Source organism: Misgurnus anguillicaudatus, chromosome 11, assembly GCF_027580225.2.
Source record: "Misgurnus anguillicaudatus chromosome 11, ASM2758022v2, whole genome shotgun sequence".
Lineage (NCBI taxonomy): Eukaryota > Metazoa > Chordata > Actinopteri > Cypriniformes > Cobitidae > Misgurnus > Misgurnus anguillicaudatus.
The window spans coordinates 29,453,277-29,479,667 of NC_073347.2; the positions used below are offsets into that span (position 1 = coordinate 29,453,277).

Consider the following 26,391-nt stretch of genomic DNA (forward strand, 5'->3'; position numbering starts at 1 on the left):
CTAGGTCATCCGGGTACATTTCGCATGCTGTTTTTTGAATGAATTCAGACATACTACTCGCCTCCCCTACTGTTTTTTGCCTGCTATGTTTTGAACACAGTGTCTATGTAGTCTATATGGGTTGCTTTCTATTTTTATTTTAACCAATCTTTGTGTTAGAAAGAAGGTAAAATAAAGGTCTAAATTGTTGGCTCTTTCGACTAATAAAGCTCTTTGCCTCCTACCTTTTTTTGTTTTATGTTTCCATAATTTTGTGAATTCATGAAACAGTCGGTGGCTGCGACACTCAATATTTTTTCTTTGTTTGTGATGTCACAGGAACCTCAGCAAGCCCATCGCTGTGCAGGCCAAAGACAAGGAAGATCGTTATGTGGACAATTACAGGGTACATCAGCACCGCAGGGTCTAATTCCTGTTTACATCAGATCCTGTTAACCAATCACACTGTGGCTCTGTTCCAAACCTAGCGTGCTGCATTCACAGGCGACATTTGAAGCCGTGAAAGACACAAAGGCCTTTTAAATAGTAGACATCAATATTATTCTGTTTTTAAGATTACTCCTCCCGTTCAAATTCTAAAACAACTTTGCATGTATCCATAATGTGTCAAGCTCAGAGCAGAAATCATTCAAGATGGAGTTTGGACTCATTCACATATGTGACCCTGGACTACAAAACCAGTCATAAGGGTTAATTTTCAGAAATTTAGATTTATACATCATCTGAAAGCTAATAAATAAGCTTTTCATTTATGTATGGTTTGTTAGGATAGGACAGTATTTGGCCAAGATACAACTATTTGAAAATCTGGAATATGAGGGTGCAAAAAATCTAAATATTCAGAAAACCGCCTTTAAAGTTATCCAAATCAAGTCCTTAGCACTGCATCCATTCACAAAAATAAAAGTTTTGATTTATTTACTGCAGGAAATTTACAAAATATCTTCATGGAACATGATCTTTATTTAATATCCGAATGATATTTGGCATAAAAATTGATTTATTTTTGACCTATACAATGTTTTTTGCTATTGCTATAAATATATCCGTGCTACTTGAGACTAAAAGGTTTTGTAGTCCAGGGTCACATATAAAGTTCTGTTATTGTGAGGATATTGGGCAGTAGGGCAGCTTGCTAGGTTTTGGAGCAGAGCATTTCCAAATTCACATGCAAGTGATTGCTTAAAGGATTAGTCCGTTTTCTTTAAAAAAAAATCCAGATAATTTACTCAACACCATGTCATCCAAAATGTTGATGTCCTCCTTTGTTCAGTCGAGAAGAAATTATGTTTTTTGAGGAAAACATTTCCAGGATTTTTCTCATTTTAATGAACTTTAATGGACCCCAACACTTAACAGTTTTAATGCTGTTTAGAATTGCAGTTTTAAAGGACTCTAAATGATCCCAAACGAGGCATAAGGGCCTTATCTAGTGAAACGATTGTCATTTTTGGCAAGAAAAATAAAAAATATGCACTTTTAAATCACAACTTCTCTTCTTCCTTCGACTGTGTGACGCGCCAGCACAACTAACGTAATTGCGTAATGACATCGAAAGGTCACGTGTTACATATATAAAACGCACACTTGCGGACCATTTTAAACAACAAACTGACACAAAGATATTAATTAGTATCATTCCACATACAACAACGTCAGAATGGTCCTCTTTCTCCACACTTGTAAACACTGGGGCGGAGTTTCAATACGTCATCCGTGACCTCTTGACGTGCTGACGTATTGCATGAGGTCGCGCTGGCGCTTCACATGTCCGGGGGAGGACGGGAAGTTGTGGTTTAAAAGTGCATATTTTTTATTTTTCTTGCCAAAAATGACAATCGTTTAGCTAGATAAGACCCGTATGCCTCGTTTGGGGTCGTAATTTTAAACTGCATTAAAACTGTTAAGTGTTGGGGTCCATTAAAATGAGAAAAATCCTGGAATGTTTTCCTCAAAAAACATAATTTCTTCCCGACTGAACGAAGAAAGACATCAACATTTTGAATGACATGGGGGTGAGTTAATTATCTGGATTTTTTTTAAAGAAAATTGACTAATCCTTTCACAATTCTATTCTGTACCTGTAATCCTTAGCAACATTGTTTTTCTATGCTACACAAATGATGCTGATGTGTCTGGTTTAATTAAAATCGTTCTGTTCAACAGGTATCTGGAGGATGAATATAAGAAAGGCAAGAGAGAGGATGACCCCATGCCACCTGTCCAACCCTATCACTACGGCTCTCACTACTCTAACAGCGGCACAGTCCTACACTTTCTTGTCAGATTGCCTCCCTTCACAAAGATGTTTCTGGCCTATCAAGGTTAGTTGTGTTGATGTGACACATAGAGGGATGTGGCCCTTTATTCTATCTGTCATTTTAACCAATCAGTAATAGAGAAAAATCAGTTAACTGTTACTATTAATATACGCATGGTGTGTGACGTTACATACAGTATGGTGCCCATCAAGACACATTTGTTTTCAGTTCATCACTTCATATGAGACAGCGATCACAGGTGCAGCTTGTTCAGTCTTTTTCTGCATCAGCCTCCACAATCACAATTCCACATCAGCGCTACTTTAATATTTAACAGCACCTGTGTGCCGTGCGTCTGCAGCGACATCTTCAAACATTTGGATATGATGCTTTAAAAGGGTGTCATTGAATAGAGGTCTTTCTGAAGTCTCCTGCTACATGCATTAGCCTTAGAAAGACCACAAGCTCTTTCATCAACCTCTTTCTCTATTTTTAACACAGTTTAGTTTTTCCATGTCAGATTACATACAAACTGATGATGAAAGGTTTTGTGTTTGTCACAGACCAGAGCTTTGATATTCCTGACCGAACGTTCCACTCTATGAACACCACATGGCGTCTTTCGTCCTACGAATCTATGACCGATGTTAAAGAGCTAATCCCAGAGTTCTTCTACCTGCCCGAGTTTCTGGTCAACAGAGAAGGTGCGCAATCTTTCTGTTTACCTCATATCTGATTATTGTTTTATAATATTTATAAATCATGATAGCATTTATTGTATCTCCTTGTTTCTTGTATTAAATGTTGAAAATGTCTTTACAGGAGTAAAAAACAAACGGTACAGTATGACAATAATGGAAATGTTATCAGACATTAGAGTATATTAAAGGGACACTCCACTTTTTAAAAAATATGCTCATTTTCCAGCTCCTCTAGAGTTAAACATTTGATTTCCATTCAGCTGATCTCCGGGTCTGGCGGTACCACTTTTAGCATAGCTTAGCATAATCCATTGAATCTGATTAGATCATTAGCATCGCGCCAAAAAACTGTCTAGAAAATCACAACTTTTAATTTTCCGTCGGTCTTATGCAAAGTTTACACCAACCGCGTTTCAGGCGTCAAAATCGCGTCTACTGCACCTAGTTTGCGGCTTGAACAATTTGAATGCGTTCGCACGTGTAGAGTGAAGTAGATGAGCGGAAAAAGCAAGCATTTGACGCGTGTCAGAGGCAAACTCCGCTTCTTGGGGGAGGGGCAAGTGCTATGCGGTTGTCTGTTTGCAAGATGACTGATGTTGATTGTGCATTTATCGAGAGAGTTTCCGGTTTGTATTTGGTAACCTTACTATAGACGGTTTCATTGGAAGCACGTGATACACGTCTGGATCCGAACCTTACTTCCGGTTTCGTTTTTTTAATGCTCTGACTAGTTGCTAAACTGATCTCTTGAACAAATGCCTTGTCGAAAATAACTAATGTTTTGGTTTTCTAGGTAATCTATGTGTTGTTTTTTTGCTTGTTATATAAATGGTAAATGGTAAATGTACTGCATTTATATAGCGCTTTTAACAGACCTATGGCCATCCAAAGCGCTTTACAATTAGCCTCACATTCACCCATTCACTCACACATTCAAAAGTGAAATGTGTATTACAACTTACCAGGTTGCCCAATGTCCTCACTGACACTCTTCCAAGCGAGGTCCTTTTTATTCCTGTCTCTATAGAAATAAGAACTTGTGTCGTATAGCTCCGGGTAACTGCTCACGGACAATATCAAGCATTCCTTCATGTTAAATGAGTGACTCCGGGCGGGCTGCCTCCACAGCAGCAAGCAGGCCCCTGAATGGTTAACGCAGCATGAAATTCCGCCAAAGTTCAAATTTTTCAACTTGGGCGTCAGCCGACAATTCGCGTCAAACACAAAATGCACAACAAGCACCATTCGAGCTAAATGCGAATAAGGCGGAAACGCGTCTTCCGCGTCGGGGGACCTCAAGACGCGCATCAACGCGTCTTCACATTGACTTAAAATTAAAATCACTCACGCTTCACACCTCTACTGCGGTTTGTGTAAACGCAGCATTAGAACACGATGTAACTACAGAAGAGTCAAGTTTTAAATAAGAAAAATATCGAACTCTTTGGATATTTTTTAGCGCAATGCTAATGATCTAATCAGATTCAACGGATTATGCTAAGCTATGCTAAAAGTGGTACCACCAGATCCGGAGATAAGCTGAATGGATTCCAAAACTGTAAAAATCAAATGTTTAACTCTAGGGGAGCTGATAAATGAGCATATTTTCAAAAAAAGTGAAGTGTCCCTTTTAATAACAGTTAGAAAAAGTGTATGCAGATGCATTTCGGAAATGCATTAATTCTTATAATATTCATGACATTTAAGCACATTACAGAATACCTGTATTGTCCTAAAATGAGAGAATGGTTTACTCTTTCCTCGCCAGCATTTTTAAAAAAGCTGCCAGCCAGCGGCAGCATTGTTTATGGCCTTCCAAAAAATAATGTTCTTTAAAAATATAATACATTTTCAGCAAAAAGCTGAGTTTTTACTATTTGATCAGTGGATGCTTTAGTACTTTATAAGTTGGGTAAGAGCGTCACCTAGTGTATAATAGCGGAAATATAGATTGCCGTAAAAACTCATCATTGGCAAGGATAGTGTTTTCTCATAATTGACGAGATAACTTGTCAATGGCGGGGAAAGAGTAAAAATGTGCACATTTTCATGCTAGAATTAATTGCAAGACTCATGTTAAACTTTTGTGCCCTTTGAGCACATTAGCATCTTTATGTAAAACATTTCTGCTCTTCTAATGTTACTGTGGTATTTCCCCATTTTCCCCTCCGGCAGGTTTTGACTTTGGCGTGCGTCAGAACAGCGAGCGGGTAAATCACGTGAACCTCCCGCCCTGGGCCCGAAATGACCCGCGACTCTTCATCCTGATTCACAGACAGGCTCTGGAATCGGACCAGGTCTCTCAGACGCTGTGCCAGTGGATCGACCTGGTGTTTGGACTCAAACAGAAGGGCAGAGCTGCTGTTCAGGCCATCAATGTTTTCCATCCCGCAGTACGTTTATGTATCATCCCTGATGTGTGCTTTTTTTTAAGCTCACAGGCTTTTTTCTTGACAATGAAATCTCTCTTTGTTTCTTTAGACTTACTTTGGCATGGATGTATCTGCTGTTGAAGATCCAGTGCAGCGTCGGGCTTTAGAAACCATGATAAAGACATATGGCCAGACACCCAGACAGCTGTTTAACGCCTCCCACATAAGCCGAGCTGGAAGCAAACTCATTTCTGAGGGAGAACTGCCTGCAGCCATGGGTCTTCTGGTGCAGCTGGCCTTCAGAGAGCCCCGCGAACAGCCCAAAGACACCGTCTACCCGGTACGACCCAAATTAAACCTGTTTGATTTGTCTTTTTATCCATGATTTAGTTGAATGTTCGATGAACAGGTAGTTTTACTGTTGGCCTCCAAAAGGACGAAAATGTCCATACAAAATCTTCCTAAAACGTGTTCCTCTGGTTTACAGAGCCCTCTGTCGTGGATAAAAGGGTTGAAATGGGGTGAGTATGTGGGTTCCCCCAGCGCTCCGGACCCTGTGGTCTGTTTCAGTCAACCTCACGGCGAGCGTTTCGGCTCTCTGCTGGCACTGCCCACACGTGCCATCTGCGGCCTGTCCCGCAAGTTCTGCCTCATGATGATCTACAGCAAAGAGCAAGGTTAGAGAGAAACCACTTAATGCCTCGTTCAGACCACCAGCGATTTTCTCGCTGTGTGTCGCCTGTATCTTTCAATGAAGTGTTTCAAAATCTGGTTGTCATAAACAATAGGGGTGTCACGATTCTCCAAATCCTCGATTCGATTACATTATTGATTCTAAGGTCACAATTTTAACATTTTCTTTTAAAGCACAAAAAAGTTATGCCATTTTTAGACTACAGTTTAATAAAATATAATATCTGACCTTGAACCCAGTGATGCCCTGCCATGTAAGTCGTGCTGCCAGTGGAAAAATATGGTACATGCTCAAGCACATACCTGATAAAACAAAACTTCCTGTCAGATATACATTCCTGTCAGTACTTTGCACCTTACAAATGCGCTTTTATTACCTTCAGACGAGATTGTGAGACTATACCCCAATAAGTCATGTTTAAATGCTGTTTTCATAACTCTTAAAGCAACACTATGTAGTTTCCATGTAAAAATGACTTACAGCTCCCCCATGTGGTTGAAAAGCGCAACAGTGCCTGGTATCAGACACTCTTCTGCAGGTAGGGGGAGGGCCGGGGCTGTGTGCTCTACCCTCCACCGCCACTTTCAGAGTGTGCTTGTAGCAGCTAGGAGGCTGCTTAGGTTGCAGCAACAGTACAATTCATCCAGTTAAAAGTTGTTCTATCACTGAAATAATTTTAGAGACATTATTTAAAGGTAAAAAAACTACATAGTGTTGCTTAAAGCAACTGAAATAAGTTGTTGTGAAACTTATCTCAGTTCAGAGAAATGACCGGTCCTGGCACAGACGCATGCGTGCTCTGTCCTGAAGGTGGGAGGCGCTTGCTGTTTTTTTGTTTCCCATGTAAAGAGCAGCTCGCATGGTGTGTCCTGCATCTGTCATGCTATCTTTTAACTGACTGTAGCTATCCAAGTTAGAGGAGGTTGACTCCCAGCACTCAACACGTTTTTTTTCCGCTGGGCAAGCCGACTGGACGTGACATGGGGGTGTGGCAGCATCGACGATTCCATTTTTTAATTCAAAGTCCAAGGTTGTGACTTAATTTCGATCAATTTCGCCAACGGTCACTTTTGTTCATGTCGCTGGAAGTCGCCAAGCTTCCATTGAATGAGATTGCTTCGCTCTGCTTTTGCTAGTCGTTGGTGGTCTGAATAGGGCGTAACCATAGACTGTAAAAAATATGGATGTAGTGTCTGTGACGTCACCCATAGGTTTGTGAAGAGCTTTTTTAAATAGTTCAATAGTTGTCGGGGCCTACCGTCGCCATTTTGGCATCGTGTTACCGTGCAACACATGCGGAAAACCAAAAATGGTTTAAGAGGCGGGACCAGTGGAAGCTTAAGTGACTGGTGGCTGAAACCTAGAGACAGCAGTGGCAGTTCACACATCACGCAAATGGCCACACCCTTAATTATGCAGAACTTTAAGGCTTAATATAATTTAAACGTATGAGTTATATACCCCCTTATACAAAATTAGCTATACAGACCAAAAACACTTTTTGTAGGCTGTAAACACATTAATTTCCGCTGTAAAGTAGGGCATTTAACATGAGGGTCTATGGGGATTGACTCCCTTTTGGAGCCAGTTGATGAATTGCAGTATAAGTCACTTCCGTGGTGGCTTCATGATAGAGATTGGGAGTTTGCCCATGGGCGTAACACACAAGAAGAATCATGCTAAACATTATATTACAAACATCATCAGGTCTGTTTTTCACAACTGAATTTGAAGGTCACTTGCCTAAATATTTATCCAGTGATGGCTCTAAATATACAAATTGTGCATAATATGGTTTAAAAAGAAGAGAAACTCTGTCCATTATATGGATGTCCAATATTCGTTATCTAGATGTCAACTGTGTGTTGGGTAATGAGTTGTGTATGGAGGGAATGTTTCTTATATAGCAAATTAGATGTAAGATGTTTCTTCTTCTCTGCAGGAGTGAGAAGCATGCACAGCACAGACATTCAGTGGTCAGCCATTCTCAGCTGGGGCTACAGCGACAACATGCTGCGTCTGAAGAGCAAGCAGAGCGAGCCGCCCATCAACTTCATCCAGTGCTCACCATTGCACCAGGTCAGAACCCAAAGCACCGAGCCTTTTACTGTACTTCACAAATATGATGATAATATGGTGTTTATATATCATATAAATCATTATATAGGTAATGATTTTGTTTACAGTTATGTACATGGCAGATGCTTTGATTCAAAGTGATCATTACAGTATATAAATTACGTGTCCCCATGACTTGCTGCCAATGTAATGCTCCATTGCATTTATGCCCTGTCATCTTCCTCCTCCTCTGTGATCTCCGTTGTCTCATTTCCATCTCCTCTGTGTCTCATCAGGTGACTAGTTGCGCCTGGGTGCCGGACAGTTGTCAGCTGTTTACGGGCAGCAAGTGTGGAGTCATCACCGCCTACAGCAACCGCTTCACCACCACGATGGTGCGTAACCATAGCAACACAGCCCCTCTTCTCCCTCACCCACGCACCCGCCCCCGTCCATTATCGCTCCCTGTCGAGCACCTACACATGCAACACGAGCACGTACACATACTGTTTGTAGTGGCCTTGTTAGTCATCTCCCGGTTGCCCTAGAAACACATTTCCTGCGGCCCACAGGTGGGCTGAAGTCTGGGCATCAGACGGCTAATGTTCACTTTCGCTCTCATTGATAACGCCGTCTGTTTAAATGAATCTCACTGACATTTAACGTGTGGTTTATGCGAACGTGAAACTGTCATCGTTTGCTAACCCTCATGTCGAACACAAACTGGTTTTCCATACACTGAGAGCATAACATAATCATTGCCTTCAAGGCATGCTAATAATTTTAGTGAATAATGCATTATTTGAAATGATATAAGTGGATCCTGTGGTCTTCTGCTGTCTAATGATAACATTAGCAAACTTCTCACCCTTTAGGTCAAAACTCTTACAGTCACTTTCTTTTGAAAAGCACATCTGTCCATTATGAAATTTTCTCTTCCAGCCAACAGAAATAGAGGTGGAGTCTCAGGTTTACCTGTACGGTCACACAGCGGAGGTCACAGGTCTATTCGTCTGTAAACCATACAGCATCCTTATCAGTGTTAGCAGAGATGGTACCTGTATCCTGTGGGACCTTAACAGGTATTTCTTATTTTGTGATAAATATATGAAGAGTTTGGTTCCAAAACGCGATAAACGCCAGTTACCGCCCATTCTTCATTTTAGGCAAAATCTGATATCCGCCGTGCTATTCTGTCATCTTTTCTGCCTTTTTTCCAAAAACGCAATAAACGGCACTTCTACTTTTCTGCAGAATGAAATAATTCCGCTCAACAAATCACAGCGCACCATTCCACGCACTGTAAACAACAATGGCGGCGCATTGAATACACACGGAATCCTAGTTTTCCTCATCTACTTTGTACTTCATGATCAACAAACGTAAGCCATCAAAATCTAATAATTTACGCGAGAGGCACTCAGGAGACGGAAAAATGCTGGCTGTTGCTTGTTCTCCTGACAGCATTAAGCTTCTGTCATGCTAACACACTGACCCCAGGGGATCTTATGAAAAACTTTCCATTATTTTACTTTAAGCCAACGAAAATCGAGCAGGAACGAAACATTTTACAGCTGATCGCTGTCAAAAAAGTTCAGCGACGACGTCCCAAGTATAACATCAGCAATGACAGTGTTCTTAATATGACAAAGTAAGTGTTTTGGTTAATGCCATTAATGTTTATTTTTTAAATCAGTGTATACCACTAGTCCAGTGATTCCCAACCGGGGGTACGTGAAGAGTTTCCAGGGGGTATGTGAAAAGATTTAGATTTTGCTTTGATCTCATTTACTTTCAATAAAAATGTCTTTCGTTTGTCCAGTCATTGACCTAAGATTGATTTTTTTTTTAGAAAAGCATTGTAAAAAGGACTACTTTAAATGTAATTTTAATCTTATCATTAATATTATTAGCCATCGTGAGTACATGCGCTGCATGCTCCAAAACGCAATAGCAATGTCCAACTCAAGAACAATCTGACTATTTTCAATGAACCTGCATAGTTTCTAAAGGCACAAAGTTTATTAACTATAAATAATGTTCAAATAATAATATTCAGTCCCGCTGCCATTGTATTTTCAAATGACGCAAACAAACATTTGCATTGTTTTTGGCTAACATATTTTGTTTTTGGCTAACATATTTTGTCCCGTAGGTAATGTCTTAACACATTTTTTTCTCTTTATATTTGAACAGAATAATTTTAAGCTATTTGCACACTTTAATTATCAGTAACTTAAATTGAGATTTTAGTAAATTTAGGGCTAGATGTACTACTAAAAGTATGTAAGAGCTCAATTCCAAACAAGCGCTGGAGTGGAAAACTTGCGTGTGATTTACTACAAAGATGTAAATAAATAGCCTACACAGGCACAATAATGACATAAGCACATTTCCATAATGACCATTGCAATCTACTAAGAGCAGCGCAAATTAGTACAGGGTCGCAAATAAGAGACCTCGGCAGGACATCGCAATAAAAAAGTACCCTAAGAAGAACGGGAGGACGAAAGATAAAGGGTAAAAGAAACACCTGATTTGACTTCTCCTCCTCTTTTCTTCAGCAAATTAAACATAGCATGGCTTGGCAAACTATATATTTTTAAAAAGTATGTTCCTCTGGCAAAATGTAATGCTCTCCTCTTATTAATGTTGCTTCTAAAAGGAAAACTTCTACGAATGCATATGCAATAAGGTCGCAAAAATAACACCTTTTCAGAGCTAAATGTCTGCATGCGTGTCAAAATGATGGTTTGCGCAAGCTGTTAGTAAATCTGGTCCTTAAAGGGGTCATATGATGAAATTTTTTAATTTGTAAAATAAGTCTTTGGCATTTCCAGAGTCTGTATGTGAAGTTTGATCTCAAAACAGCCTACAGATAATTAATTATAGCATGTCAAAATTGCCATTTTGAAGGCCTGAGCAAAAATTTTCAGTTTTTGGGTGTGTCTTTTAAAATGCAAATGAGCTGATAAAATGCAAACACTGATTGCCAATGATGGTGGTTTGTTGAAATAAACATGCTTCATCAGTCAGTGATTTTTACTTTAATGTTTAAAATTAATTAATTAATTAATATTACTAATTATTTGTCTTTGGTTTAGTTTCAATGAAGGGGTACTTGAGCCTTACTGATAGGGCCGTGGGGGTACTTAGGGCTAAAAAGTTTGGGAACCACTGCACTAGTCAACTAAATGAATATAACATGGCAATGATGAATGCACATTTATATATTCATTCAAAAAAACTTATGGATTTATTGCATTTTGTTGAAAAAAATCATCAGTTTTTATAATAAATCTTTGATAATCAAATTATGGATTTGAATTTTTAATGTTATTATAACCTAAAGATGCTATGTTAAAGTTTGTAACAGAAAATATAGGTTTTCATCTTGTCACTTGGTATAGAAAACATGTTTTTAATGAAATTAGTCAAAATGGATTTATTGCGTTTTAAAACCAAACTCTTTATATATTTATGTGGCTATCGACATGGAGTTTGATGAGATGTTTTCTTGTGTTAGGTTGTGTTATGTACAGAGCCTGACAGGTCATAAGAGTCCAGTGAACGCCGTGTCAGCCAGTGAGACAACTGGAGACATCGCCACTGTTTGTGATTCAGGTGGGTTGTGTTTATAATATTGATGATCTTTTGTAGACTTTTATCAGCATCTGTGGTAGATGAATGTTTAATGTATTAATGTACAGTTGGTGGAGGAAGCGATTTAAGGCTGTGGACGATTAACGGAGATTTGATCGGTCACGTTCACTGTCGGGAGATCATTTGCTCCGTGGCGTTCTCCAATCAGCCGGAAGGCGTGTCAGTCAATGTGATCGCTGGAGGTCTGGAAAACGGTGTGGTCAGGTAAAAAACACCTCCAAATATTCCTCTTTGTTTGTTTAGTTAATTCCAAGCATTACTTGTGATTAAGGCCACTTTGTGTTGTTTTTTTCCTTGTGTCCCATATTTTATCTCTCATATTTATTCTCAGGTTATGGAGCACATGGGACCTGAAGCCAGTTAGAGAAATTACCTTCCCCAAATCCAACAGGCCTATTATAAGGTAGTCGTCTTTACTGCACACACATTATATTAAAAAGTGTCCTCCTGATGATAATGAGGCAAGTTGAAAACAAACCTACCCCCGTTTCTCTTTCAGTCTTACCTTCTCGTGTGACGGACACCACCTTTACACGGCCAACAGCGACGGGACTGTGATCGCTTGGTGTCGACGAGACCAGCAGCGCATGAAGCTGCCCATGTTTTACTCTTTCCTCAGCAGCTACGCTGCAGGATGATTCTCTCTCACCGCTATTACCCACAATCCTTCACAGTACAGACGCTCTGAGCGATCCCGCTGACCAATGAAGAGAAGGCCGGCATGCAAAGCCCCGCCCATGAGACCACAGTCCGCCCCGTGAAAAGTCATGGGATTGCACTTTACTTTGTGCTAGAACTCCTAAACTGCATATTTATATACTTGCGATTATCATGCATGGGTGCAAAGGTGTTAAAGGAGGGCAGAATGAACCGAGAGCTCCGCCCATGTCATTTTCGAAGTGTTTTTGTTCATTTGTATCAGTATCAGTTGTTATGTGTTTTGTTTAACAGTCCTTGTGTTTGATTTAGTGATGTTTAATTTTGAACGCTGCTACTGTCTGGACCGTCCAGACTCCATGTACGAGACCATAATTCTCTTTCTGTCCATTTTTCACGCCGACCCTTCAGATGCATCTTCAGATTCATTGTTTCTCTAAGAACACTGTAGTTTGTATTCTCACAGAATCAGCATTAATAATCCATGCCGCAGCGGAACCGGTTTATAAATGGGATATATTCCCAGTGCTTCCTGATCGAATGTCACACTCCTTATTTTAACAGATCAGTATGCAGACCGCTGCATGCACAAGTGACATGCAGTGGCGCAATGAATGTGCATGCATGCTGAAATGACGTTGCTCCGCCCCTCGGTGCAAAAAGTATTTATTTTCAGGATGAAAGCCACAATCTCAGTATCTTTTTGTTGTTATTTATTTGTAAAATGCACTTGAGACAGTTGAGGTGTGTTGTTCGAGTCATTTATCATTGATGTCACTGTTTGTTTGAGATATGTTTTCATACAGTAAACATCCCTGTTATCAATATATGAAACCATTCATAGTAATTTAATAAACAACTAATATCTATAGTATCCTATTCTATACTGTTCTGTTTTATGCTCTTCTATTCTAATCTTTTCTGTTTTGTTCTCTCTGTCGTATTTTGTTCTTGTCTTGTAATAAATTATATTGTTTCGCATGTTCACTCGGTCAAGGGTGAACTTTAATAAACATAGTTTTGTCACCCATAGTCAACTATCACTGTCTTAATTTATTGTTTTTCTCACATTTAAGTCTTACATTTTCATTTTAGTGACACGTTTGCCAGAAAAGGAAACGTTTCTCTCTTTTCCCCACTAGTGTCACTACACACTTCTGTTGCATTATTTTCTAAAAACAAAAAAAAACATTTTCCACTGTATCCTTTACAATGTGCATTGAAGCTAGGACTTCTGAAGGTTTTGTTAACTAGTTACTAGGGAGAACTCATCTGGTGTTTTAGTCTCTTAAGTGGCTGGTATTGATTGTATAGTATCTGTTTCCATCCTTACGTCATACGTGTTCATGTCTTCTTTGTTTTGCACAGTATTGTCATTATTAAACTGAAACCGATTTATGTTGTGTTATTGTGTGAGATGTTGATATAGGATAGTTTGTAATGTGTAACTGTGTTAAACTATCACAAAATGGTTAATTATTGTTATTATGAGTTGTTTAACACTTGCTTATGTCATTTCTGCTGTTTTGCTGGAAGATTTATTCCCTCATTTTGTATTTATGGAATATGTAATAAATTGTATGACCTATATATATGTAATATAAACACTGAAGAGATTTTGAAACATTTTGGGCGTTTTTCTTTTCTAGAGATGTAACTTTTGACATTTTGTTTAATTCACAAGAAAAGTAGGCCATTGAAAAAACGCAAACTTGTCATTATTTACTTGGTATCTCTAGACTCTTTAAACCAGTGCGTGTTACGTCATAACGAGGGTTTTCGCCGTTATTGTCACATCTGTGTAATAACCGGGAGCCTCAGTGATGTCAAGGCGGGAAAGCACACAGTGTGTGATGCTCAATGACAGCAGACAGAGTCAAGATTCAGTGCGACGATAAACGCTCGCGTTTCTTAAAGGCGCAGCTGCATCCGGCGACACCTTCATCCTCCAGCGGGCTCGTGCGTCATCCCGAGGTCTCCCTCACATCTGGACTGACACCAAATCCACCGACACAGCGTCAATGCACGCGGCTGAACGCGGGGAAATACTCGACGTTTGACGCGTTTGGAGCTGCGGGCTTTCAGTGCTCATTCGGGTGGAGTCGAGCTCGTTTTTTTACGGCTGTACTGAAGTCTGAGCGCTGGCACACCTCAGGTGCGTGAGATTGTGATCTGTTCTTGTGTTTCGTCAGGTATTTGTGTAAAGACACACACGGTGTTGTATTGCATGAAACGTTTGCTGTCACATTTATCGTCATTTCTGAGGATTTGAGATGATGAGGTGTTTAAAGATAACAGCTTGTTAAGTTGCCGAAGCAGCTTCATTATATTGCATGCTTAATTAATGTGCGCAGCTTCAGTCGAATAGAAATGCGCTCGCGCTGTAGAGCCACACCGGATGATGGATGGATGCTGTACTGTAGATCCCTTGGCTTCGTGAATGATGGATGGATGCTCTACAGAATATCCATTACTGAATAGATGGTTGGGTGGATGCTGTAGATTCCTCAGCCTCGTGAATGCTGGATGAATGTATTGATACTGTACAGAAGAGCCTCGTGCTCGTGAAGGATGATGTATGTATGGATGCTGTAGATCCCTCAGGTTCTCGAATGCTGGATTTCCCTAAAGCGCGTAAGGACGAAAGAAGGTAACGCCTTCCGGTCTCTCGGGCGTTAAGCTCCAATGGTTGGTAATCCAAATTTAACGTTTATCGACCGTGCGTTGATGCTAAACGACCAATACAAATATTCAGTTGTCAGGTGTTGGCGCGTGTACTGTATGATCACTGATGTTTGGCCTTATCACGACCCTCGTGTCTCAGACGATTCTAGATTTTGAAGAAATATACTGTATCATTATCATTTGATTTATTGAGTAATGTTTATGGTCAAATTTATGTTTACTTAAATGTTTATTTTCATGTAAGAATGCATGTGTTCTCCAGGTTATAACTCTAGGTTTTAAAAAAAAATAGGGCCGTAACTTTAAAATTTCTTTAAAATACATTATGAATGTAAATTTTATTTACAATCAAGCTCATAAAATAATACATCCTGATACTTTAATTTTGCAGTAAATTGTAGAAAAATCTTATACACACAAAAACATTTTTATTTATTTATTTATAGTTTCATCAGATGCACGCGAGTTGTCGCGGTTACACGTCTGGACGGAACTTAACTTCCGGTGTCTGTTTGTTTAATGGTCTGCTCTGGGTCTGACTATAGCAGCTAAACTTTATTCTAGAAAAATCCCTCTTCGAAATAAATAAATAACAACTGTTTTAGTTTCCTATAGATGAGGGGAGACAGCAATCATGTGTATGTGAAGGGAGGTTTGCCAGCCGATCTAGTTAACATTGTATACATTATATAGTACACATTATAAACAGTAATCTCAGTGTAGATTTTAATATGCTTTAGCTATGATTTAAATCATAATCTATTTATTTAGCTTGTTATCAGAAATATACTTTAAAAGGACTCTCTTTTTATTGATTCTTTGTGGAAGTTTACCGGAAGTTACATTTGTTCCACGAAAGCCGTTTGTTTATGTTGTTACTGCTGAAACTGTCTATTATTATCATGTCAAATGGATGTTTCAGTCCACAGGGTTGTGTGTTGGGCCCTTTCTGAATGCATTTACATAAAAATGTAATGCTTATAGCTATCATTTATGTTTACATTTACAGTAATGTAATATGCTTATATTACATGTAGTAAAATAGCTATAAGTAATATATATTAATATGCTTATAGTAATGTAATATCATGCTTATAGCATAATGTAATATGCTTATCATTAATGTTTACATTTACAGTAAGGAAACTATCTGATCTGCTTTACAAGTTTGGTAAGAGTTTGTATCAGTATGGGTGTAAAGTTTAATAGAAAACTAGATTTTTCTTTATTGCTTTACAGGGAGCAGCACACATGAAAGAGGTGCTGTAATAAAATAATGATTTTAGTATAAATGAAGTTCACAGTGTCTGGTTTGAATGTGTCGTCTCCTCTGTGTGCAGGACTCAATCATGAAGGACGGAATGGCCAATAACAGCACGGCCAGCATCTCTCAGGCCCGCAAGGCTGTGGAGCAGCTCAAGATGGAAGCTTGCATGGATAGGATAAAGGTGTGTGTGAGACTATACATCTGTTTGAAATTAAAACTTGAAGTATTTACTTTCTATACACGTGCATGGTCTTATTCTGAACTATTTGTCAGTGCGATTTATTTTGAATGTGTTTCCAAACTCCCACTGTCATGCTTGGTTGGACAAACAGGTAGTCCCATCCCAAAATTTAAAATGTCACCTAAAAATATCCAAATTCATACCTATAATTGACACTGCACATTAAAATTTGATAAGAGAAATTGCATAAAAACCTTAAACATTCCAGTTTATTGTAAAGTTTTATTATATAAATCATACAGGGTCATTAATGCTGTTTTAAGGAAGTATAATGTGAATATTAGCTAAGTTACGCAGTAAGTTGGCTGTAAACCCATGGGATGTAGTAATGGTTTGGAACAGAGATAAAATGAATGGATTCAGAGAAGCAAGATCTCAGCTGTTTCCATTTACTTGGAAAAAAGATGGATTGATAATTCGGCAAATATTCCTTATCTGCTGTCTCTACAGATGTCATCAGATAGTAAGGAGCTTGATTTGGATTATGAGAAACTTAATGGATGGGGAAAAGTGGTGACTGTATGTTGTCTGTTAGTGGTATTGTAAGTAATATGTAATACTATGGGTAATGTTGTCTTTTGGCTTGTGAAGCTCTTTATTTTTATGTCGTTTTGAGTAAAAGCATCTGCTATATGACTAAATGTAAAGAAAAATACTCAAACCCATTTGATACTAAAAATCAGATATTAAGTAAAGTCCCTACAGAGCAATTTAAAGGCTAAAACACTTTGGAAAAGAGAGTCGGGCCAAGTACCAAAACACACTTGTAGCCAATCAGCAGTAAGCGGCATGTCTACTAACCGACATCGTTGCCTGGGTTGTGTATTTGTGGGGCAGCAGGTCTATCAAAAGAAGGTCCAGATTCCATTGGCTTTCAGAGATCATGCACCCCGCCTTTAACTGTATTACATTTTGATGAAAGATTATGAATCATTTTATGTCTATCTTTAGATTAATTATGCTCTAGTTAATAATATGTAAACCATCAAGGAAGGTGTATGGGTTCATGTTGATGATGTTTAAAGAGATTTTTATTATTTTGGTCATGTGTAGTAAAAGAAAAGACAGATTTCATGTTGAGTCGTAAATCTCTCTTTACACTACTGGTTATCAAACTGGGGCAAGATAGTAACTGGGCCCCAGTTTTATGACATTTTATTAAAAATACATTTATCATAAATTCTGTGTAATTAAACCTCAGAGAAATAAGACTAATAGCCAACAGCATGATTTTTCTTTGGAGGGCAGCGCTGAAAAGTTTAAGAAATACTCCTATACATTAGGTATAAGAATGAGAGTAATGATGAGTAGATTTGTTTATATCATCTGACTGCTGTGCTGTGTCTCATGTGCTCGAGTCTCACAGATTTGACCTCTTACATAAACCGTTTCTGTTTTCCTCAACAACTCAACACTTGTTTTTATCTGTGTCAAGAGAAAACTAAAAATAATTAGACTAACACAGCACTTTCATTCACTCCGGTGACCATACAGAGCCACATCTTATTATTTTCTTTCATATGACAACAGTTGATTTATGACCTCAAACTTGTGACGGTGAACTATTATTACTCACAGAGAGTTTCACTTTTACATTTTCTGAAGGCATCACAGAATGTTGCTTTGTTGTGTGTTTTGTGTGCTTGCCACAATGTTTTGCTAAGGTGTTCTAGATCAGTAGTTCCCAACCTTAGGTTTGTGTCCCGCTTTGGGGGCGCCAGAGTTCATAGAGGGAGATGCTTTAAAGGGGACATTTCACAAGACTTTTTTAAGATGTCAAATAAATCTTCGGTGTCCCCAGAGTACAAATGTGATGTTTTAGCTCAAAATACCATATAGATAATTTATTATAGCATGTTAAAATTGTCACTTTGTAGGTGTGTGCAAAAATGTGCTGTTTGTGGGTGTGTCCTTTAACATGCAAATGAGCTGATCTCTGTACTAAATGGCAGTGGCATGGTCAGATAGTGCAGATTAAGGGGCGATGTTATTATCCTCTTCTGACATCACCAGGGGAGCCAAATTTCAATGACCTATTTTTTCACATGCTTGTGGAGAATGGTTTACCAAAACTAAGTTACTGGATTGATCTAATTCACATTTCCTAGGTTCATAAAAGCACTGGGGACCAAATTATAGAGCTAAAACATGGGAAAGTCAGATTTTCTTAATATGTCCCCTTTAAGGCAGTGGTTCTCTACCATAGACTGTAAAAATGATGGACGACGCGACGTTGCTTCCTCCATTGTAATGATTTGAACCCAAAAATGTCCGACCATGGGCGCTGCCATGTTACATAAAAACGTTGGTTTGGAGCCAGGGCATAAGCAGAAGGAATCGTCCGTGGAGCCAGAGGCAGAGCCACAGTATCAAAATTCCTCCCAAACGCTCGCCCGCCCAATTTAACCACGGCAATCATAACATATATATCTCAGCGTGATAACAACAACCGTAAAATCTTTCAGAAAATGTTATTAGAAGTGTAAATAATTTTTTTTATTTAGAGCCGAGTCTCGTTCGTTTGCATGGAGAGGGCCGAGTTTATGACTTGTACTGCAGCCAGCCACTAGGAGGCGATCATAGAGCCAGCGACTTCACACACCTGTTATCAACCTTTTTCACTTCAAGGCCCCCCTATTGCCCACAACAGTATTTGAATCCCCCCACTTACTAAATAAAACATACTAGAATTTGGCATGACTAGGTAGATGTATTTTAGTTACAAAAATAATCAAGTAATAAAAAATATTTTTGATTTGAAAGATTTTAATGCTTGTTTTGTCTTATTTTGAATAATTTTTAGTCAATCTTCAGGCCCTATTGAAAAAACGGTTAAGGCCACCCTGTGGACTCTGGCACCCCGAGGTGGGCGGGGCAATAGTTTACTTATTTATTTATTTGTTAATTTCTTACTCATTTATGACAAGCCACTGAATTGGTGGACGACAAAAAGAAGGGCAGCTGGCAAGACTATGTCACGACCGCAACCTTCTTAAAGGTGCAGTGTGTAAATTTTAGCAGCATCTAGTGGTGAGGTTGTGAATTGCAACCAATGGCTCAGTCCACTGCTCACCCCTTGATTTTGAAACACATAGAGAAGCTACGGTAGCCGCCACCGGACAAACATGTCATCGTTGGAGACAACTTATTAAAATAGTTTGTCCGTTAAGGGCTTCTGTAGAAACATGGTTGCACAAAATGGCGACTTCCATGTAAGGGGACCCTCTTTGTATGTAGATAAAACATCTCATTCTAAGGCAATAAACACATAATGGTTCATAACGAAAGGTCTTTATACACCCCTAATAATTTTGTTTTGTATATTATTTTGCATTTCTGTCAAGAGGTCCTTCTAAAAATTACACACTGCACCTTTAAACCTGATGCCATAAATCCGAGTGTATTGATGCCCAGGTCCTTTGAAATTTTGTGCGTGACAGGGAACAACTCACTCACTGGTTTTAAGCCCCTGCGTGCCTACCAAAAGTGCGGTAGGCGTTAATGTGAAACTATGATAATGATAATATTAGCATAATAATAATTTAAAACTATAATGGGCATAGTAGATAGTATCGTCTATCTGCACAACTCTTATGTTATATCATACTGTGGGGGTAAAGAGATTGGGACAACTCTTTTAGAAGGTGTTGTTATTCTAGCAAATATTTATTTTGTTGCAACAGTGTTTTGAGTGGTTGCTTTCTCAAAAGAGTTCATCCTCAGATCTGGAGTTTTCTGGTCTGTAGATATGGCTCAGGTTTTTCTTTCAGTGCGAGTCTATGGATTTTTCATCCACCAGAAGAAAATCATAAATCATAAAAAGTCATAAATAAAATATTTACACAAAATGTACAGTAGAAGTGGCCGATATGACCAAAAATCCATTTCACGAATGGGTCATTTCATTTCACTGTAGCCATATATGTCACGGCATACACTATATGAGAGAGAGAGAGAGAAAGACGTGCGGTGGATTTGCCTGCGCTTATTATGAAATTTCAGAAAAACGTGTTTAATGGATTATTCCATGTCACACATGCAGGAGTTAGCCACGCCCCTTATTTAAATTTCGTGATATACACGGAATAGAAAAATCTGTTAAAGTTGATAATGTAATGGTAATGGTATACTGCCATACCGCCCAATGCTAGTGTACAATAATACTTATAGTCACCGGTTTATTAAAGACCATAAAGATCATATAAGTGAGAGACAGAGCAGATCTTCTGAATCATAAACGGTCAGCATTAGTAAAAGATCACTTTAATTAATTCTTCAATCATAGAGTGTAATGTAATGTGTGCTCATTACTAAAGAGTCTTCATCCTCATCATCATCAGACTTAATTACAGACTCAAAGCGGCCATAGGACTGAGCTCATGAGTCTCTTCTCTCTTGAATACTGTAATAGTCCACAAGGGTTTAATTACATCACTGTTACTCTTTAGTTCACACCATGTAGATTTCCTAAAATTACACTAATTATACTTATAGTGCTTCTTCCCACTATACAGTACAAGCAAGCATTGTGGCAGTGCCATGGTGATGTTATCAGCTGGGTATACCATTGGATTTTAATATAAACCATCATACTGATTAGAATTCCCCTTCCAAAGCAAAGATTATGAGAGGATGGGAAATGTAGTTTTGTTTGCGATTGTGTGTTTGTCAGCATCAGTACCATCTGGCTCTGACTGTCACACACATGACTGTATTTGACTCTTCTCATCTGAACATCTGCGTCTCTCCTCAGACATCAGCTCTCAAATGAATCACTTACACTGGATCGCCGTGTCTCACATATTGCAACTATTCATATTTATATTAGAGCAGTGCTGAATTCTACATTCTGATTGGCTGTCACTTTCTGTTAATGTACGGCTGTCAACTTTCTTGACCTCATTAGAGTTATATGTCATCTTTACGTTTATATATTCATGACCTTTTATAGTTTTATTGTGTTGGCTTGACAAAGCCAACATACTGATATTGTATTTAAACAACTTCTTTTTCTTCTTCTTCCTCTTTTTCTTCTTCTTCTTCTGAGACTAAAATTTCTGCGGCTAACTCGTCCGACAGCTTTCAAGCGACATCCACCAAATTTTCCAGACATTCTGACTGTTCTGAATGCTAAATCATGTTAGCATCATGCTAGCTTCATGCTAAATCATGTTAGCATCATGCTATCTTCATGCTAATTCAGGCTAGCTTAATGCTAAATCATGTAAGCATCATGTTAGCTTCATGCTTAATCCTGTCAACATCATGTTAGCTTCATGCTAAATCATGTTAGCATCATGCTAGCTTCATGTTAAATCATGTTAGCATCATGCTAGCTTCTTGTTAAATCATGTTAACATCATGCTAGCTTCATGCTACTTCAAACTAGCTTCATGATAAATCATGTTAGCATCATGCTATCTTCATGCTAAATCATGTTAGCATCATGCTAACATCATGTTAAATCTTGCTAACTTCATGTTAAATCATGTTAGCATCATGCTAGCTTCATGCTAAATCATGTTAACATCATGCTAGCTTCATGCTAAATCATGCTAGCATCATGCTAACTTCATGCTAAATCATGTTAGCATAATGCTAGCTTCATGTAAAATCATGTTAACATCATGCTAGCTTCATGCTAATTCAAACTAGCTTCATGATAAATCATGCTAGCTTCATGTTAAATCATGTTAACATCATGCTAGCTTCATGCTAATTCAGGCTAGCTTCATGCTAAATCATGTTAGCATCATGCTAGCTTCATGCTAAATCATGTAAGCATCATGCTAGCTTCATGCTAAATCATGTAAGCGTCATGATAGCTTCATGCTTAGTCATGTTAACGTCATGCTAGCTTCATGCTAAATCATTTTAGAATCATGTTAACTTCATGCCAAATCATGTTAGCATCATGCTAATTCATGTAATCATGATGTTAAATCATGTTAGCATCATGTTAGCTTCATGCTAATTCATGTTAGCATCATCCTAATTCATGTTTTTTTTTTCATCCTAATTCATGTTAGCATCATGCTAAATCATGTTAGTTTCATGCTAAATCATGTTAACATCATGCTAACTTCATGTTAATTCATGTAAGCATAATGTTAGCTTCATGCTAAATCATGTTAGCATCATGATAGCTTCATGCTAATTCATGCTAACTTCATGCTAAATCATGCTAGCTTTATGTTAACTTCATGCTAAACCATGTTAGCATCTTATTAGCTTCATGTTTAATCATGCTAACTTCATGCTAAATCATGTTAACATTCTAGCTTTATGTTAAATCGTGTTAACATAATGTTAGCTTCATGCTAAATCGTGTTAACTTCATGCTAGCTTCATGTTAAATCATGTTAGCTTCATGTTAAATCATGTTAGCATCATGCTAACTTAGTGCAAAATCATGATAACATGCTAACTTTGTTAAATCATGTTAACAGAAAGTTAGACTACTAAACTAAACTTATTTTAAGTTTAATGTCAATCTGTTTTAAACGTTCAGGCCAGGCTTTGTCAAGCCAACATAAAGTTTGTCTACAAACTTTTCTATCTAGTTAAATCTGGGCTATTTCTAATAAGTCTGCTGATGATGACGTCATGCTGATGTTAATCTCTTAAATGCTGTTTATGCAAAATGAGTGTGAACGGAGACCACATCGAAATAAATCATTCTCTAAACTCTCGTATGTTTTTTTTTCATTTCAGGTGTCCAAGGCGGCTGCTGACCTGATGGCTTACTGCGATGCACATATACGAGAGGATCCGCTAATCGTACCGGTGCCGGCCTCCGAAAACCCCTTCAGAGAGAAGAAGTTCTTTTGTACCATCCTCTGAGGCCGGACCAGGCCGCAGGTTCTGCCGTGAGATTCTGTGTCCCTGACTGCTTTGTTTGAGCGGCAGTCACTTCTGTTAATGGATCCGATCCCTCCTGAAGACCTGTGAGGGGTTCTGGGGGGTGAAAGCTCAGTCGGAGCGTTTCATGTCATGTTAAATAGGTTTGTTATTGCTTCGTCTTTAGAGATCAGCCTCACTTCTCACCGCTTATGAGATGAGAGAGTTTTGTGTTTCGTTTTGTTACGCTTCATATCTCGTGCCACAGAAGTCGTCGAATCCCCGATGGGTAGCCATTTTGTATTTAGACATTTTTATAAGCTGACTACACTACCAGTCAAAGATTTGCACGCTTGACCTTCTTTCTCATGATTCAAATGTTTATATAAATTGAGCTGGATGAGGTTTGATGTTTGAATGAGGGGCTGTGATTCATACAATGTGTAGCTACTTTAAAGAAGGTCAGATTTCTGATCACTTTGTTATTATTTCTATACTTTTATGTGTGTTATTTATGATGGAGAATGAGTGGGTGTGGCCAAACCTTTGACTTGTAGTGTATGTGTATTTTCATTAGAATGACTTACCCCATTTTATTATGATGATGTTTATGCTATTTATTATAGACTCAAGGCAGAAATATTTAAGCATTTTGTTTTTAAACAAGTCAACAAGCAGTTTCCAAATTCCATTGTGACAAACAGACCAGGTTTTGATACCTCATGGAAAATAAGATCCTCCATTTTAACCATGTCAGTATTTATAATGCCACACTTTTTATACCCCTCTCGATCTGGGAAATATATAATAGTTAGTGCAAATTCAAAGGTTTTTATTGAAAGCCGAGCCTTTACGCTGCTGTTTGCTATCGGTTTTACCCTAGAGGTGTTGTGTAGTGCATCTGGTGTTAAATGAGGGTTTGACCGTACAGATGTTTTATCTGCCATCGCACAGACTGATGCCCCATCTGGCACATAGACTCCAGTGAGATGCATGTAACCGGAAGGACTAACTAGATTACCCAGTTGATTTCAGAACAGTTTTCCTAATCACGTGTGCCGATTACTGTGAGAAGACATTTTTCCTTTTTATCACAAGGTTATTTGGAAACTTCCCACAATGCAAACGAGAGAATTGTTTTTACAAATCACTTTTTCCCCTATAATGATATTAATTTTATTTCACGATCTCTGAATGACCTTATGGGGGCTAGGCATGTTTTACACTAAAAATTATTTGATTTGCCTGTCCTGATTTAAACAGCAAGGCCTTTGACAGAAATGCCAAACAGAGAGGCTGCATGTTTACCTGCTGTGTGTGTGTGTGTTTCTCTATGAGAGATTGTGTGAGTAATATAGAGAGATTGTTTCTGAGTGCCAAGTACTGTGACTATGGCGTGTCCTCTACACTGTTATTTCACAGGCTTTTTCCTATTTAAAACAAAAAGCACAATGTCAATTTTTTTTCTTTATATCACTGTAATTTTAGTCTAGCCTTTGCTAATTTATACAAATCAAAGTGTTATTATAACGCACAGCACCTGTTTGGGGTGTTGTTTTAGTATCCTGTATTAAAGCCCCTTTAAAGTGTGCACAGGTGGATGTAGGCCGACGGTCACCTTTTGCCACATTTGAAATGCTAACTTTGCATGAGACAGAATTCAGGTTAAGAATAAACACATGTATGTGTATGTAGGGTGGATATTTTAGAAATTAAGTTTAGAAGATTTTAAGATTACTTTTATAATGCTGGTAATGATCTGTGTGTTCAATAAGAGATGGATGATGGTTAGTTATTGGTTATGAAGGTGGTTTCCAGGTGAGTTCAAATGGATGCCCATATAATTTCTACAAAATTATGAATAATTCCAAAATGTAAATTGTCTTTAAAACTATTATTAGTATTATTTAACAAGCATAACTTGCATGGACTAATACCCTATTTAAATATTAGAACTTTGAGATACATTGTAATTGAAATGATGCCTAAATGTTTGGATTTGTTGGTGCTTTTCTGCACTATTCTCTTTTAGAAGTCTGAATGTTTAGATCTGTGCAGTTGTACAAATTAATAAACATTTCAAAACTGTCTGCGTTTAGTAGTAGTTTTCTTTTTTTTAAGAATGTGATGGAGGTTAAAGGGATAGTTCATTTTAAAATGAAAATGATGTCATCATTTCCTCATCCTCATGTTATTCTAAACCTGTATGAAATTCTTTTTTCTGATGAACACAAAAGAAGATATTTTGAGAAATGAGCAGATAGTGACCATTGACTTCCATAGTAGGAGAAAATAATATTATAATAATATAAAATAATATTTTGGAATTATTGTGATATATGATGAAGAAAATATTTTGATATGATGGTTAGCACGGTACACATTAAATTTCATCATATTTTTATTCCTACTATGGAAGTCAATGGTCACTGTCTGCTGTGTGTTTACCATCATTTATCAAAATATCTTCTTTTGTGTTCATCAGAAACAGAATTTTTATTTTAAAGTGAACTATCCCTTAAAAGTAGAATGAATGTGAATTCGTCAAATTTATAAGTGCACATATAATGGTCTTAAATGAATAATATGTCACCTTATTATGAGGTTATTGCGTCACGAGCTCAGTGTATTTTATGGTCAGTGGAGACGTCTGGTGGTGCTGTAAAATATTACAACCCGTTACATGTAGGCAGTTTAAAAGTCATTTTATATTAGACAAATTTGTGAAAACAATTTATTGTTGTGTTGATTTATTGTTATTCATATGTTTTATACAAAACAGTCGCCTCATTTGTTCATTTATCAAATTTTAATTAAAAATTAATATTTATAACACGTGCAACGTAAGAATAGATTAAGGAACACAATATTTTGAATCGCACAGTGTTTGAAGCACGCTACTAAATATATTTTGGCCATTTTGTTACGTTTATTGTATTAAATGTAAATTTT

General features: G+C 38.0%; 2 protein-coding genes across 8 annotated transcripts in view; both read left to right on the forward strand.

Moving 5' to 3' along the window:
- The window catches only part of lyst (lysosomal trafficking regulator), a 64,676-nt gene extending 51,238 nt beyond the window's left edge, over positions 1-13,438 (forward strand). For all 5 annotated transcript variants that reach the window (XM_073873506.1, XM_073873503.1, XM_073873505.1 and 2 more), the window contains 13 exons: positions 319-380; positions 2,163-2,324; positions 2,825-2,965; positions 5,138-5,355; positions 5,444-5,674; positions 5,822-6,011; positions 7,971-8,107; positions 8,383-8,481; positions 9,029-9,168; positions 11,613-11,710; positions 11,797-11,953; positions 12,081-12,152; positions 12,249-13,438. In XM_073873506.1, the coding sequence (XP_073729607.1) occupies positions 319-380; positions 2,163-2,324; positions 2,825-2,965; positions 5,138-5,355; positions 5,444-5,674; positions 5,822-6,011; positions 7,971-8,107; positions 8,383-8,481; positions 9,029-9,168; positions 11,613-11,710; positions 11,797-11,953; positions 12,081-12,152; positions 12,249-12,387 (1,846 nt within the window). In that variant the 3' untranslated portion in view covers positions 12,388-13,438. The remainder of the gene's footprint in view (positions 1-318; positions 381-2,162; positions 2,325-2,824; positions 2,966-5,137; positions 5,356-5,443; positions 5,675-5,821; positions 6,012-7,970; positions 8,108-8,382; positions 8,482-9,028; positions 9,169-11,612; positions 11,711-11,796; positions 11,954-12,080; positions 12,153-12,248) is intronic.
- A 757-nt stretch (positions 13,439-14,195) lies between these two features.
- On the forward strand, positions 14,196-25,527 carry LOC129415485 (guanine nucleotide-binding protein G(I)/G(S)/G(O) subunit gamma-4). Of its 3 annotated transcripts, none has more exons than XM_055169466.2 (3): positions 14,196-14,561; positions 16,432-16,539; positions 23,314-25,527. In XM_055169466.2, exons 2-3 carry the CDS (start codon positions 16,441-16,443, stop codon positions 23,440-23,442), a joined length of 228 nt encoding a protein of 75 aa, XP_055025441.1. In that variant the 5' UTR covers positions 14,196-14,561; positions 16,432-16,440; the 3' UTR covers positions 23,443-25,527. The 3 variants fall into 3 exon arrangements, with proteins under 3 accessions (XP_055025441.1, XP_055025442.1, XP_055025440.1); XM_055169467.2 differs by lacking the exon at positions 14,196-14,561 and adding an exon at positions 14,679-15,056; XM_055169465.2 differs by lacking the exon at positions 14,196-14,561 and adding an exon at positions 14,680-15,094.
- The last annotated feature ends 864 nt before the right edge of the window (positions 25,528-26,391 follow it).

Coding starts and splice junctions, on each gene's coding strand:
- LOC129415485 (XM_055169465.2), top strand. Junction 16,540..23,313: donor CTTGCATGGATAGGATAAAG/GTGTGTGTGAGA, acceptor TTTTCATTTCAG/GTGTCCAAGGCGGCTGCTGA.